General features: G+C 38.6%; 1 protein-coding gene across 3 annotated transcripts in view; it reads left to right on the forward strand.

Moving 5' to 3' along the window:
• The window catches only part of SLC35A3 (solute carrier family 35 (UDP-N-acetylglucosamine (UDP-GlcNAc) transporter), member A3), a 50362-nt gene that overhangs the window by 24531 nt on the left and 10102 nt on the right, over positions 1–15729 (forward strand). For all 3 annotated transcript variants that reach the window (XM_011935164.1, XM_011935167.1, XM_011935166.1), the window contains exons 4-5: positions 7969–8091; positions 12299–12467. In XM_011935164.1, the coding sequence (XP_011790554.1) occupies positions 7969–8091; positions 12299–12467 (292 nt within the window). The remainder of the gene's footprint in view (positions 1–7968; positions 8092–12298; positions 12468–15729) is intronic.

Raw genomic sequence — 15729 nt, forward strand, 5'->3', positions numbered from 1 at the left:
TGAGAATGCTTTGTACTGTTTTCCATAGAGGCTGTACTAATTTACATTCTCAGCAGCAGTGTACAAGAGCTCCTTTTTCTCCACATACTCACCAGCACTGGTTATTTTTTGTCTTTTTGATAATAGTTATTCTAACAGGGGGTAGGATGATATGTCGCTGTGGTCTTGATTTGCATTTCCCTGATGACTAGTGATGTTGAGCATTTTTTCATATACCTGTTGACTACTTGTATGTCTTCTTTTGAGAAATGATTATTGAGGTCCTTTGCTCACTTTTTAATGGGATTATTTGTTCTTATGCTCTGGAGTTCTTTATATATTATGGATATTAGTTTCTTGTCAGAAGATTAGTGCAAATATTTTCTCCCATTCTACAGATTGTCTCTTTATTGTTTTCTTTGCTTTGCAGAAGTTTTTTAGTTTAGTATAGTTCCATTATTCTATTTTTGTTTTCATTGCCTGTGCTTTTTTTCTTATGTATTTATTTGTATATTTTTAAAAATATGGAACAGTTCATGAATTTGTTTGTCATCCTTATGAAGGGGCCATGTTAATCTTCTCTGTATGATTCCAATTTTAGTATATGTGCTGCTGAAGCAAGCATTGCCTGTGCTTTTGAAATAACAGCCATAAAATCTGCCCTGACCAATGTCCTGAAACATTTCTCCTCTGTTTTCTTCTACTAGTCGTTTTATAGTTTTCAGTCTTATGTTTAAGTCTTTAATTCATTTTGAGTTGTTTTTTTAATATGGTGAGAGATGGGATCTAGTGTTCTTTTTCTTCATATTCACATCCAATTTTCTCAGCGTCATTTATTGAAGAGGATGTCCTTTTTCTATTGTATGCTTCTGGCACCTTCATCAGAAATCAGTTGGCTGTAAACTTGTAAATGTATTTTGGGATTCTCTATTTTGTTCCATTGGTCTTTGTGCCTGTTATTAAACAAATTCCATAGTCTTGTATACTATAGCCTTGTAGTATATTTTGAAGTCATAGTGTGATGCCTCTAGCTTTGTTCTTTTTGCTCAGGGTTGCTTTGGCTATTATTCAGGGTTTTGTGGTTCCATGTGAATTTTAGGATTGTTTTTTTCTGTTTCTTTGAAGAGTGTCATTGGTATTTTTATGGGGATTGTCCTGAATCCATAGATTGTTTTTGGTAATACGGTGATTTTAACAATATTCTTTTAATCCACAAGCATGGGATATCTTCCCATTTGTGTCCTCTTCCATTTCTTTCATCCGTGTTTTGTAGTTTTTCTTGTAGAGCTCTTTTACTTCCTTGGTTAAATTTATTCCTAGAATTTTTTTTTTTTTTGGTAGCTATTGGAAATAAGGTTGCTTTCTTTATTTCTTTTTCAGTTAGCTTGTTATTGGTTTATAGAAATGCTACTGATTTTCGTATGTTGATTTTGTATCCTGAAACAACTGAATTTGTTTATCAGCTCTTTAAGAGTTTTTTAATGGAATCTTTAGCGTCCTCTGTATATAAGATCATGTCATTTGCAAAGAGGGACAATTTGACTCCCTCTTTTCCAGTTTGGATGCCTTTTATTTCTCTCTTTTGCCCTATTTTGTTCCAGTTTTTAAAGGAAAGCCTTCCAGCTTTTCCCCATTCAGTATGATACTAGTTGTGTGTTTGTCATTTATGGCCTTTATTATGTTGAGATATGTTCCTAGGAATATTTTAAATTTTATCAAATGCTTTTTCTGCATCTATTGAGATGGTCATAAGATTTTTATTCTTTATTCTGTTGATATGATGTATTACATTTATTGATTTTGCATATATGTTAAACCATCTTTGCATCCTTGGGATAAATCCTACTTGATTATGGTAAACAATCTTTTTTATGTGCTCTTGGAATCGATTTGCTAGTATTAATATTTAGTTCAGGATTTTTGGGTTCTCTATTGTTCTATTCAGGAATATTCAACTGTAGTTTTCTTTTTTGTTGTGTGCTTGTCTGGTTGTGGTATCAGGGTAATGCTGGCCTCCCTCACAGGATGAGTTAGGAAGAATTCCCTTCATTTGATTTTTTTGGAATACTTTGAGGAGAATTGGTGTTAGTTCTTCTTTATAAGGTCAGTAGAATTCAGAAGTAAAGTTGTCCAGTCCTGGACTTTCCTTTTCTGGGAGGCCTTTTAAGTGTGATTGAATCTTGTTACTTGTTATCGGTCTGTTTAGGTTTTTAATTTCTTCTTTGTTCAATCTTGGTAGGTTGTATGAGTCTAGGAATCGATCTATGTCTTGTAGGTTTTTCAGTTTGCTAGTATGTAGTTGTTCGTAATAGTCTCTAATGATCATTTGTATTTCTGTGGTATCGTCTGTACTGTCTCCTTTTTTGTTTATGATTTTATTTGGGTCTTCCCTCTTTTTTTCTTGGTTAGTTTGTAGTTTATTGATTTTACTTATTTTTTCACAAAACCAATTTTTCTTTTATTTCATCCTTTGTATTTTTGTTTAGTCTCTATTTCATTTAGTTCTGTTCTGATCTTTTGTTGTTGTTTGTTTGAGACAGTCTCACTTTGTTGCCCACACTGGAGTGCCGTGGCGCAGTCTTAGCTTACTGCAGCCTCAACCTCCTGGGCTCAAGAAATCCTCCCACCTCAGCCTCCTTAATAGCTGAGAATATAGGTGTGTGCTACCATGCCTGGTTAATTTTTTTTTTTGGTAGAGACAGGGTCTTATTATGTTGCCCAGGTTGGTCTTGAACTTCTGGCCTCCAGTGATCCGCCTGGCCTCCCAAGGTGCTGGGATTATAGCTATGAGCCACCATGCCTGGCCTGCCCATCTTTATTATTTCTTTCCTTCTTTTAGTTTTGGGTTTGGTTTGTTCTTGCTTTTCTAGCTTCTCGAGGTACATTAGGTTGTTTATGTGAATCTTTCTAATTTGTTGATGTAGGCATTTATTGCTGTGAATTTCCCTTTTGTCACTGCTTTTACTGTATCTCATAGGTTTTGGTATGTTGTGTTCCAATTTATATTTGTTTTTAAGAAATTTTTCTAGACTGGGCACAGTGGCTCATGCTTGTAATCCCAGCACATCAGGAGGCCAAGGCGGGTGGATCACCTGAGGTCAGGAGTTTGAGACCAGCCTGGCCAACATGGTAAAACACTGTCTCTACTAAAAATACAAAAATTAGCCAGGCATGGTGGCCATTGCACTCAATGGCGTGGGCAACAAGTTTGAAACTCCATCTGAAAAAAAAAAAAAGAAAAGGAAAAAAAGAAAATTTTCTGTTTTGGTCTGAGAAGATACTTGATATGACTTCAACTTTTAAAAATTTGTTGAGATTTGTGGCCTAATATATATTCTATTCTGGAGAATGCTGCATGTGCTGATGAGAAGCATGTGCACTCTGCAACTGTTAGATGAAGTGTTTTGTGAATATCTGGGAGTTCCATTAGGTATAAAGTGTAGTTTAAATGCTCTAATTTTTTTTGTTGTTGATTTTCTTTCTAGATGATGTCTGTGCAATACTGAGAGTGGGATTGTGAAGTCCCCAGTTGTTACTGTATTGGAGTCTGTATCTCTCTTTAGAGCTACCAGTATTTGCTTAATATATCGAGGTGCTGCAGTGTTGGGTGTATATATATTTAGAATTGCTCTACAGTCTTGTTGAATTGATCCCTTTATCATTATATAATTGATTTGCTCCAGACGACCACTAGAGTAAGTGCCAGAGAACAGGCAAGTAGGCAGGGTAAAAGAAAACTTTATTAATTAGCCAATGTGAAGGAGGGGCGAGGTTCACCGGTCTCCGTCGATGGAGGCCTAGGAAGTCGCTCCGGCATTCTCGGGCGAGATTCCTAGGTCCGCATAGGAGCAGGGAACCGAGGAAGTTTGCGCCGCGCGTCGGCGGGGAGCGGCTTTTATGTCCTGGGCCTGGGAGTGGGCGGGCAGTGGGCGGGACATAGGCGGGTCGGGGGCGGGGCCGTAGGCGCAGCTAGGTAGGTTTCGATTTTCTCCGTCAGACGTCAGACTGCGCCTGCGCAGTCGACCTGTGTCTTTCCCCGGCGCCGGAAAGTTGATAATGAAGAACCCGGAAATGCGCTATTTTAATCCCTTTGTTCTTTTGTTCCCTCCCTCCCTCCGTCCAGACAATAATTACCTCTTTGTCTGTTTCTACCGTTTTTGACCTAGAGTCTATTTTACATAGGTATAGCTATTTCTGCTCATTTTTTGTTTCTGTTTGCAGGGAATATCTCTCTACCCCTTTACTTTCAGTTTATGTTTGTCTTTACAGGTGAACTGCATTTCTTGTAGGTAGTGTGTAGTTAACTTATGGTTTTTTAAGTCCATTTTGCCAGTCCATATCTTTTATGTGGGAAATTTATTTACATTCACAGTTATTATTGATACATGGAGATTATTCCTGTCATTTTGTCAGTTGTTTTCTGGTTGGTTTTCTGTAGTGTTAATGTTTGACTCCTTTCACTTTGTCATTTGTGTATCTGGTTTTCCAGTGAGTTTTATACTTTCATGTGTTTTTATCATGGTAGATACTGACTTTCAAGTGCAGGACTCCTGTAAGCACTTTCTTTGTTTTTGAGACAAGATCTGGCTCTATCACCCAAGCTAGAGTGCAGGGGCACAGTCTCAGCTCACTGCAACTTCTGCTTCCCAGGCTCAAGCCATCTTCCCTCAGCCTCCCAAGTAGCTGGGACTACCGTGCACACCACCATGCCCGGCTAACTTTCGTATTTTTTTAGAGACGAGGTGTCATCATGTTTCCCAGTCTGGTCTCAAACTCCTGAGCTTAAGAGATCTGCCCGCCTCGGCCTCCCGAAGTGTTGGGATTACAGGCACCTGGCCTAAGCATTTCTTTTTCTTTTTTCTTTTCTTTTCTTTTTTTTTTTTTTTGAGACAGAGTCTCGCTTTGTCGCCCAGGCTGGAGTGCAGTGGCATGATCTTGGCTCACTGCAAGCTCCGCCTCCGGGTTCACGCCATTCTCCTGCCTCAGCCTCCAGAGTAGCTGGGACTACAGGCGCCCACCACCACGCCCGGCTAATTATTTGTATTTTTAGTAGAGATGGGGTTTCACCATGTTAGCCAGGATGGTCTTGATCTCCTGACCTCATGATCCTCCCGCCCCTGCCTCCCAAAGTGCTGGGATTACAGGCGTGAGCCACCGCGCCTAAACACCTGAAAGTTTATTGGGAGCTTGCCTGGCTACTGCTGATTGTTTGTATTTTTAGTAGAGATGGGGTTTCACCATGTTAGCCAGGATGGTCTCAATCTCCTGACCTCATGATCCTCCCGCCTTGGCCTCTCAAAGTGCTGGGATTACAGGCATGAGCCACAGCGCCTGGCCAGCATTTCTTATATGGCTGGTTTAGTGGTGATTAATTTCCTCAGTTTTTCCTTATCTAGGAAAGACTTTATCTTTCATTATATTTTTTAAAATTTATTTACCTGTTTTTTAATTTTAAAAAATTTATTTATATTTATTTTTTATTTTTTATTTTCTAAAAGAGAGATGTCTTGCTATGCTTCCCAGGCTGGAGTGCAGTGGCTATTCACAGGCACAATTATGGTTCACTACAGTATCAAACTCCTGGGCTCAATTTGTCCTCCTGCCTCATCCTTCCAGGTAGCTAGACCTCAGTCACACTCTACCATGTCTGGCTTTGCATTCTCTTTTTTTTTTTTTTTTTGATGTTCTGTTGCCCAGGCTGGAGTGCAGTGGTATGATCTCAGCTCACTATAACCTCTGCCTCCCAGGTTCAAGCGATTCTCCTGCCTCAGCCTCCTGAGTAACTGAGATTACAGGTGCACACCACCACGCCCTGCTAATTTTTGTATTTTTAGTAGAGACTGGATTTCATCATGTTGGCCAGGCTGGTCTCGAACTCCTGACCTCAAGTGATGCACCCGCCTCGGCCCCCAAAGTGCTGGGATTACAGGCATGAGCCACTGTGCCCAACTGGTTCTCAGTTTTTTCATTGTCAGTTTAGTATTCAGTTTTCTTGGTCTTCTAACTTATTTACCACTCATCCAAATGATTCCTAGCTTTCAAAATTTTATGTTTTGTCTCTTTTATTCTCCTTGTCTTTGTTGGTTTCCATTTAAAACAAAAGCCTTTAAAAATTCACCTTTTGGTCAGGTGCAGTGGCTTACGCCTGTAATCCTAGCACTCTGGGAGGCAGAGGTGGGTGTATCATTTCAGCTCAGGAGTTCAAGACCAGTCTGGGCCCAGCTTGCGTTCATTTTTTTTACAATAGTTTCAATGTGTATGGTATTTTTATTGGGCAGTGTTTTTTTCTTTCAGTGTTTTGAGTATATCATCTAATTCTCTCCTGGCCTATAATGTTTGTCTTAAAAAATCTGCTGTTAAGACTGATGAAGATTCCCTTATATGTAACTTGATGCCTGTCTCTTGCTGTTTTTAGGATTCTCTCTTTGTCTTTTGACTTTTGATAGTTTGACTATAATGTACTTTGGTGAAGATCTTTTTGGGTTGACTCTAGGCTTTTTCATTCTTTTTTCTCTTTTTTTTATGTGACTGGCTTATGAAATTCTTTATTCCGTTTCGTCTAGTCTAACACTGAAGCTCTTGATTGGATTTTTTATTTCATTTATTGAATTCTTAAGTTCTATGATTTTTGTGTAGTTCTTCTTTATGATATCTCTTTGTTGAATACTTCATTTAGATGATGAATTGTTCTCCTATTTTGTTTATATTGTCCGCTTATGTTCTCTTGTATCTCACTAAACTTTCTAGATATCATTATGTTGAGTTCTTTCCAGACCTTTCATATTTTCTTTTCATTGGGACGTGTTACTGGAGAATTACTGTGTCCCTTTGGAGGTGTCATATTTCCTTGCTTTCTCATGTTTCTTGTGTCTTTACATTGATATCTTTGCATCTGGTATAACAATAACTTCTTCCAGTTTTGTAGATAGCTTTCATAGGGAAAGACATTTTCCTACATTTTCCTATATGCATAACGTTGGTTGGGTAGGGTGCTTTGGCTTTGATCCTGGGTGCGTGCAATAATATGTAGTCTCTATATGATTTCTTTGGCTATAATCAACGTCAGTGGGGTCTGTCTGGTTCCTCAGTGGCTTCGACTGAAGTTTTCAGTGGAGGCTGTGACAAGGCTTTGCTGGGGATGGGGATGCCAGGCAGGCTCCAGTGGTGGCAGTGATGGACCAGGTATGCTGGTTCTTGGGTCCCTAGGAGGTGTATGCAGATACTAGCAGTGGTAGGTTCAGGTGGCTGGGCCTTGGGCCTCCCAGCAGCTTGTTTTAGTGCTGCTGGAGGCAGCAGTGGGCTGGGCAGGTGGGTGGATCTTCCAGTTCTTGAGTGGCATGTGTGGCATTGGCAGTAGCAGGAGCAGCAGTAGGCCAATCTTGGGTCCCCAAGCGGTGTACATGAATGCCAGTGGTGAAAGCATAGGGCTGGGCAATCCAATGTTCAGGCCCCCAGTTTGTGTGCGTGGGTGGGTGCCAGCAGTGGTAGCAACAGGTTGTTCAGGTCAGTCGCTAGCCCCCAGGAGGCATACATGGGCAGTAAACAGAGCAGGCTCGTTTTCAAGTCCCTGGAGGCCTGTGCAAGCAGTGGTGGGTGGGGCAGGCTTGTCCTCAGGCCCCTGGATGGTCTGCACAGGTGCTCTCTGTGGCAGGTGGGGCAGGTTGATACCCAGGCTCCTAGATTGCATGCTTGTGTATCTGCAAGAGTGGCAGTGGCTATGGAGACAATTTTGTCTTTGCTTGCCTGTTGCAACCTAATTTACAATAAGAAAGTTTAATTCATTTTTCATTATTGCCTAAAGTGTCCAGAGCTCTCTGGTACATAGTACAGATTCCTGAGACTGGCATTAACTGAAGCTTTAGATCCCAGTTCCCAGCCAGGTGCAACCACCAGGCATGCTGCCATAGTCCTTAAAATACATTTCTAATAGTACTCTTAAGGAACAAACAAGCAAGCAAACATTAATAATATTACCGTTTTCTTTTTCAGGTCACGTATCAGTTGAAAATTCTTACAACAGCATTATTTTCTGTGTCAATGCTTAGTAAAAAATTGGGTGTATACCAGTGGCTGTCCCTAGTAATTTTGATGACAGGAGTTGCTTTTGTACAGGTAACTATTCAAGATAAGTATTTTTTTAATCTTTATCGTGGTTTCAAAACCTTATTTATTTTGTGTGGAGAATATGGTTCTATTGCTTGTTGAAGCCAGCAAATGTTGTTCACCACAACTAACATGTTTTGAGGGCTTCCTTTGTGTGACATACTACATTGGGAGTGTAAGTAATACAGATGAATTAATCAAGATAAAATTATATTACCTACAGAAATGGCCATTCTAATTAGGGAAATAAGACACTGCATTTTAAAGAAATGCAGTTGATTTTTGCTAGATATCTGTAGCATTTGAGATTATTAACCACTCCCTTTTTATTTTCTATCAGCTTCACGATACCATTTTTTCCTGGTTCTTTTATCTTTCTAATGATTCCTTGTTGGTTTTCTTCATAGGGATCTCTTCTGTGAGACTCCCTTTAAATACTGGGGTTGCTTGCAGGTTTGTTATTTCTTCTAAGGTATACCTTTATTTTTGGAGATTTCATCTATTCTGCGGGGGGGTGTTAATTTTAATTTTTTTTTTACTTTTTAAAAAAATTTATATAGAGACGGGGTCTCATTATGTTTCCCAAGCGAGTATCAAACTTCTGGGCTGAAGTGATCATTCTGCCTCAGCCTCCCAAAGTGTTAGATGTGAGCCACCGCACCTGGCCTTATTATTTATTATGATGATTATTATTTTTAGTCCTCAGTGATACTTGTTCTGATGGAAGGTTTTATTAATACTTGTATCCTGATAATTCCTCAGTTCGTGTCATCACTTTCCCTGAAGTGTGGTGCTCATATCGTGAATAAATTTTTAATTTTTTTTTTGAGATGGAGGCTCACTTTGTCCTAGGTTGGAAGGCAGTGGTACAATCTCAGCTCAGTGCAACCTCCACCTCCCGGGTTCAAGCGATTCTCCTGCCTCGGCCTTCCAAGTAGCTGGGATTACAGGTGCCTGCCACTACGACTGGCTAATTTTTTGTACTTTTTAGTAGAGATGGGCTTTCACTATGTTGGCCAGGCTTGTCTCGAACTCCTGACCTTGTGACCCACCCGCCTCGGCCTCCTAAAGTGCCAGGATTACAGGTGTGAGCCAACGTGCCCAGGCTAATATTTTTAATATTTATTTTAAATGAGTGTTACAAAAGTATAAGTGGTGAATCAAATTCATATTTTCATAAATATTGCTTAGAGTAAGCTAAAGTAGGCATTGTTTCAAACAGTAAGGTATTTTAAATTAGAAAGTTATTAATAGTTCAGGTGGAACATGAGTTTGACAAAACCATGAAAATGATAGGCAAATAACTGAAGCTTCAGGAACACAGACCTATAGGATAAAGCTCAGAGTGATTAGTGTGACACACTGGGCCTTCTGAAATGTACCTACAGTTCCAGACTCATTTCTTCTGCTGCATACTTCACACTCTGAATTGCTACAACTGAGCTGCTTGTAGGGGCTATTTTGCACAGCTGAGCATTTATCCATTCTTTCTCTTGTGCCTACAATGCCTTCTCCCCTTTCTTTGCCTGGCTAACTCCTACCTTTAAGACTCAGCTGAGACATAACATCACAGGCATAACATTTATGCCTTCTTCTCTACCACCATAGTACTTTGTACATATCTTTTCCAAAGTACTTATATTATAGTTAAATGCTCATTTGTATGTCTGTTTACCCCTACAACTTAAATTCCTAGAAGGCAGCAGCTGTGTTTCACTGCGCCTTCCATTCATAGTGCCTAATTAGCAAGACTCAAAATACAGTTTAAGATCAGGAAAAACAAATGATACTTGTTTTTACATGATTAGTTGTCAACTGATTTTATAGCCTGTAAGTACAGATGACTCCTGGGAAATCTTCAAGGATGATATTGGAGTTAAATTAGGTGTTGAAAGGTAATAATTATAATGAAATTTGCATACTGAGTACTTATGTGCCAGGTGCCCCACTTGGTGGTTATCCTTTATAATCTCATGTTATACCCAACTGTTTAAGGTAGATATATTATTCGTCCCAACTTACAAAAGAGTTATTGAGGCTCAGAGAGGTTAATGAAGTTGCTTATGATCCCAATCTAGTAGTGGCAGAGCCAGAACCAAATCTTCTTAAAACTTTTCACTATTTGTGTTTCAGTAGGTTGGAAACAGCAGAAAAAGTATTACATAAAAGGTATGTTAAAAAAAAATACAGATGTTGATCTGTGGATAAGCACAAGATAAGTTAAGGAGTGATAATAATCTTCTTTGATTGGAACAAATAATTGACAAAGATATGGTGAGAGATGAAATTACAAAATACACATTGGTCCTAGATTATATGTGGTCTTCAGTATTGAGCCAGGAGCTTAGGCTTGACTGCTTTCGGCTGTAAGGCCTCACTGGAGAGTTGGAAGGGAGAGAGGCATATCAGAGAACTCCTATAGGCATGCAGGGCAGATTGGTTGGGAGAAAGACTGAAGGAATGGAGAGGAATTAGTAAGCATGACAATGACCTAAACTGTCAGGTTAATGGGATTGGAATGTCCCACAGGAGTGATGTAAGAGTTGTTCCAAGGGAAGAATCAGTATGAGTGAGTGTTAGACTAATAAATATCATAGAGAATAGAGAGCAAGGAGATTAAGAAACTTAAGTTTGAATGGTGGCATTTTTAATAGATACAAAGGTATCAAAAGGTATGTTTGCTTTGAAGAGGGATGGGTACATTTTAGTCACATTGGCTTTGAGAAGATAAGTTTCTGGATAGCAGCAACTGAAAATTTTGGACTTGAGCTCAGAAGAAATGTCAGTGCTTCTGTGAATCAGCTCTCCAGGGTAGAGGGGATTCCTATAAATATGCTGTAGCACTGCACTGTCCAATAAGGTAGCCACAAGCCATATGTAGCTATTTAAATTTAATTAGTTAAAATTAAATTAAAATTTCAGTTCCTTGGTCGCACTACCCACATTTCAAGTTCTCAGTAGCCACTTAAAGATAGTGATGACCCTATTGAGGGTGAAGATACAGAACATTTCTATCATCAAAAGGGTCTGTTGACTAGAATAAATATAAAGATTGGAGAAGAGAACACGGAAAAGAGCAGGTCATTTCAAGAGGTAAGGAATGAGTAGTCAGTAGTATTAATTCTGTGGTGAAGGCAAGCTGAATAGAGAATGAACAATTTTGTTATTAAAAATTAGTTAACATATTGATTGAAAAGTCTTTGGTAGCTATGAAAAGTACAGTTTCAGAAGGAAAAATGGCTTTAAGAAGTCCAGCTAGGTTGGATGTGGTGGCTTACACCCACAATCCTAGCACTTTGGGAGGCCAAGGCAGGCAGATTGTTTGAGCCCAGGAGTTTGAGACCATCCTGGGCAACATGGCAAAACCCTGTCTCTACAAAAAATACAGAAATTAACTGGGTGTGGTTGTGTGCAGCTGTAGTCCCAGCTACTGGGGAAGCTAAGGTGGATCACCTGAGTGCAGGGAAGTTGAGGCTGCAGTGAGCTGTTGTCATGTACTGCACTCCAGTTGGGGTGACAGAGTGAGACCATGTCTCAAAAAAGAAGTCCATCTAGTAGAAGATCAAACTGAGGAGGGAAGAAATAGATGCAAAAGAAAATTTAACAGTAGTTATAGGATATCAATTGATTAGATTAAGGGTAACATCTAAGCCAGGGGGGTACCATCCCTGGTGCAATGATCCTGGAGTCCTTTCCAATACACTTCATTTTCCAGTGTCTTGTACTCAGAGTTTTCCTTCACTGTCTGATAGACTATCTTTTCCTGACAGTGTTTGGGGTTCACCTCCCAACAGCTTCCCTTTATTATGCTTGATTTAGCACACCACTTTCCAGCTGATCTCTACTTTTGCTGATACAGCAGAGGGGATGTGAGATTCTCCTCCTTTCTTCTACCTATATTTGAGATGGTGCTTTTTAATAAATTAAACTTTAAGGAATTATCTCAAGGTAACATTGGTCTCTGTAAGAGATGAAATGTAAAATATTTATTATTTCTAAGGTACTTTTTGAAATTATAAGTTGTAATAGTAATATATTATCACTGTGAGGAAAAAAATCAAATGATTGTAAGGTTTTATGTTTAAAAGCTCTCCTTTGCAATCCCCAAAATGATATTGGTTGCATTTTTAGGTTATGGTCTAAGAGTGGACTCTCAATATGTTTATGTAAAATGTTACAGGAATTAAACTGCAATTTTACTTTTCTTCTTATTTAGTGGCCCTCAGATTCTCAGCTTGACTCTAAGGAACTTTCAGCTGGTTCTCAGTTTGTAGGACTCATGGCAGTTCTCACAGCATGTTTTTCAAGTGGCTTTGCTGGGGTTTACTTTGAGAAAATCTTAAAAGAAACAAAACAATCAGTTTGGATAAGAAATATTCAGCTTGGTAAGTTTTAAATGTTTTCTCATATTATTTTTAAAATAATGTCTATACATCTAAAATAAACGTTTTATTTTAACATTTTATTTTAAATGAACACCTTTTATTTAAGAATATGAAAAACTTAGATCTGTGACATAAAGGTATATGTAGCCCATTTCTGTCTTCACTATTTAGAGCCTTAGTAACTTTATCCTTGGTTGCCACTTCTTTCCCAGAAGGTTTTGCAAATAACTTACATATTTTATTCCTGGAAAGGGTGATTAAAATAATTAAGGAAGTTTGAAATGATGATTTTTTTTGTCCCTGTTTTAAGATATGTTTTTTTTTGAGATGGGATGTCACTCTTTTTGCCCAGGCTGGAGTGCAGTGGCACGATCTGAACTCACTGCTCGGGTTCAAGTGATTTTCTTGCCTCCGCCTCCAGAGTAGCTGGGACTACAGGTGCCCACCACCACGCCTAGCTAATTTTTGTATTTTTAGTAGAGACGGGGTTTTACCATGTTGGCCAGGCTGGTCGTGAACTCCTGACCTCAGGTGATTCACCCAAAAGTGCTATAGTCCCAAAGCGCGCTGGGACTATAGGCATGAGCCACCGTGCCTGGCCTCTGTTTTAAAATCTTATGTGCTGTTTTATTTTAAAATGTTATGTTTTAGCTCTTAAATACTGCAGCATTTTTCTAACTGAAGGTAAATAGTTTAAAAGAAAAAAATCTCTTATACTGAAGCCTTTGAACAAATATTTAAACTTCTTTTAGTATTGTAATATTTAAATCCCCCTACGAAGATTCCAGCATTTAGTATTCCTGGCATACATTCATTTTGGATGGTGTCATATAGAACTGCCCATGTGAAAAGCAGCTCATCTGCAAATCAACACATTCTATTTTAAGCTTTTGTCCTTGTGACTTTGAGGTTTACCTTTGAAACCACTATTTTTTTTTTCCTGTCCATATACCATTTTATACATGAGGAAACTAAAGTGCAGAGAGGTTAAATAACTTGCCCAAGCTCACATTACTGGTAAGTAATGGACTCAGTATTTGAATCCAGGTAGTGTGGCTCTGTTGTACCATGTCTATCTTGATCAGCAGTCATACAGGCCCTTCTAGGCCCTAAATTGTCTGTACTCCTAATGGCCTATATTTTATGTCACATCTTCCAAATTTTATTACAGTTCATCCTTCCAGCTGTTTTCAACTAATGTAATAACAGATTGCACCTTCATTTTAATCACATAGGATTTCTTTAAGTTTCTCTGCAAAATTTGTAGAAATGTGTCAAGTTTTTTATTTTTTCATAAGAACATTCAAGGTAAATATTTTTAAAGCAAAATTTTATTGGCTTCTTTCATTTGTCTAGAGACAGTAAGCTCACAGGCATGAAAAGCATTAAGCAGTTTAATTCACCATTTCAGAAATAATATGTCTATAGCAGAGGGGTTAAGAATACTTAGTTTTGAAATCAGACCACTCAAATCCTGATTTCATCACTTACCACCTATGTGACCTTAGGGAAGTTACTTCTTTCTCTGCTTCACTTTCCTCATCTGCAAAATGTTCTAAATTATACTACCTATCTAATATATTACTATGAGGATTAAATGAAATTACTACATGTGAAGTGTTTAGAATAAAGTGTCTAGGCCAGGTGCGGTGGCTCACACCTGTAATCCCAGCACTTTGGAAGGCTGAGGCTGGTGGATCACTTGAGGTCAGGCGTTCACGACCAGCCTGGCCAACATGATGAGACCCCATTTCTACTAAAAATACAAAAATTAGCCAGGCATGGTGGCGGGCACCTGTAATCCCAGCTACTCTGGAGGCTGAGGCAGGACAATCGCTTGAACCTGGGAGGCGGAGGTTGCAGTGAGCCGAGAACAAAGTATCTTACATATAGTGAGCACTAATAAATGTCAACTATTTATATAAAATACAATATCAGAGAAAAAGAAATAATCAAGGTTTGTGTGATTTGCCTAAACTTTTCTTGAATTGTAAGATAAAAATGGAAGACATATCAGAATTCATGGTTCTAATGTGCTTCATGGATTTCTTATTATTTGGTGACCTCATAAGCTCTAATGCTCATAGAAAAAAAATGGTAACAGACTTAATGTTTTTGAAAAGATACTTAAATAATTGCTTATCACAATTCATAATTATAAGAACAAATTAAAACAATGTAATAGCATTTTTCAAACATCAAATTGTCAAAGATTAACATGATAAGATCCAATTTTAGCTAGGGAATAGAGAAGCAGGAACTCTATTACCTATTGTTTGTTCCTAGGAGTATAGATTGATATAACCATGTTGGATTTCAATTTGGGAATATTTGATATATTTGCTAAAATTTTAAATATGTGTAGGCTATAATGTAAGAATTCCAAGTCTGGATAAGGATCTATCCTATAAGAGCACAAAGATAGTAGTGTGAGCACCAGTAGTGTGAACTTGGGCAAGTTATGTAACCTCTCTGTGCTTCAGTTTCTTCATCTATAAAATAGACATCTACCTCATAGTGTTGTATGTCAGTTAACATACAGGAAGCACTTAGAATAATTCCTGTTACATGCTGATGCATACATATTTGCTATTATAATCCATACAAAGGAATATTATGCAACTGTTAGAATGCAGTAGACCTGTTCATGCTGACATGTATGACATGTATGTATTCTTCTATAATGTATACTTTTTTGGTAATTACGAAGTCTTACTTTCATAAATTAAAAAACTTTACTGGATGTGGTGGCTTGTGCTTCTAATCCCAGATCCTTGGGAGGCTGAGATGGTAGGATTGCTTGAGAACCAGGAGTTTGAGATCTGAGCAACATAGTGAGACCCTGTTTCTTAAAAAAATATATATATGTGTAAGGCTGGATGCGGTGGCTCACGCCTGTAATCCCAGCACTTTGTGAGGCCAAGGCAGGTGGATTGTTTGAGCTTAGGAATTAGAGACCAGCCTGAGCAACACTACAAAACTCTGTACAGAAAACAATAACAACAACAAAAAAACAAAAATTAGCCAGGTGTGGTAGCGTGTGCCCATGGTCCAAACTACTTGGGAGGCTGAGGTGGGAGGATCGCGTGAGTCCAAGAAGTCGAGGCTGCAGTGAGTTGTGATTGTGCCTCTGCACTCCAGCCTGCTGAGTGACAGAGTGAAATCCTGTCTCAAAATATACATATTTTATATATATATATATGTTATATATAAAACTTAAGGTGCTTTAAACAGAATGACACATAAAACAAGGTTATGCATT

The sequence above is a fragment of the Colobus angolensis genome, unplaced genomic scaffold (genome assembly GCF_000951035.1).
Source record: "Colobus angolensis palliatus isolate OR3802 unplaced genomic scaffold, Cang.pa_1.0 Scaffold141, whole genome shotgun sequence".
In the NCBI taxonomy this organism is placed as follows: Eukaryota; Metazoa; Chordata; class Mammalia; order Primates; family Cercopithecidae; genus Colobus; species Colobus angolensis.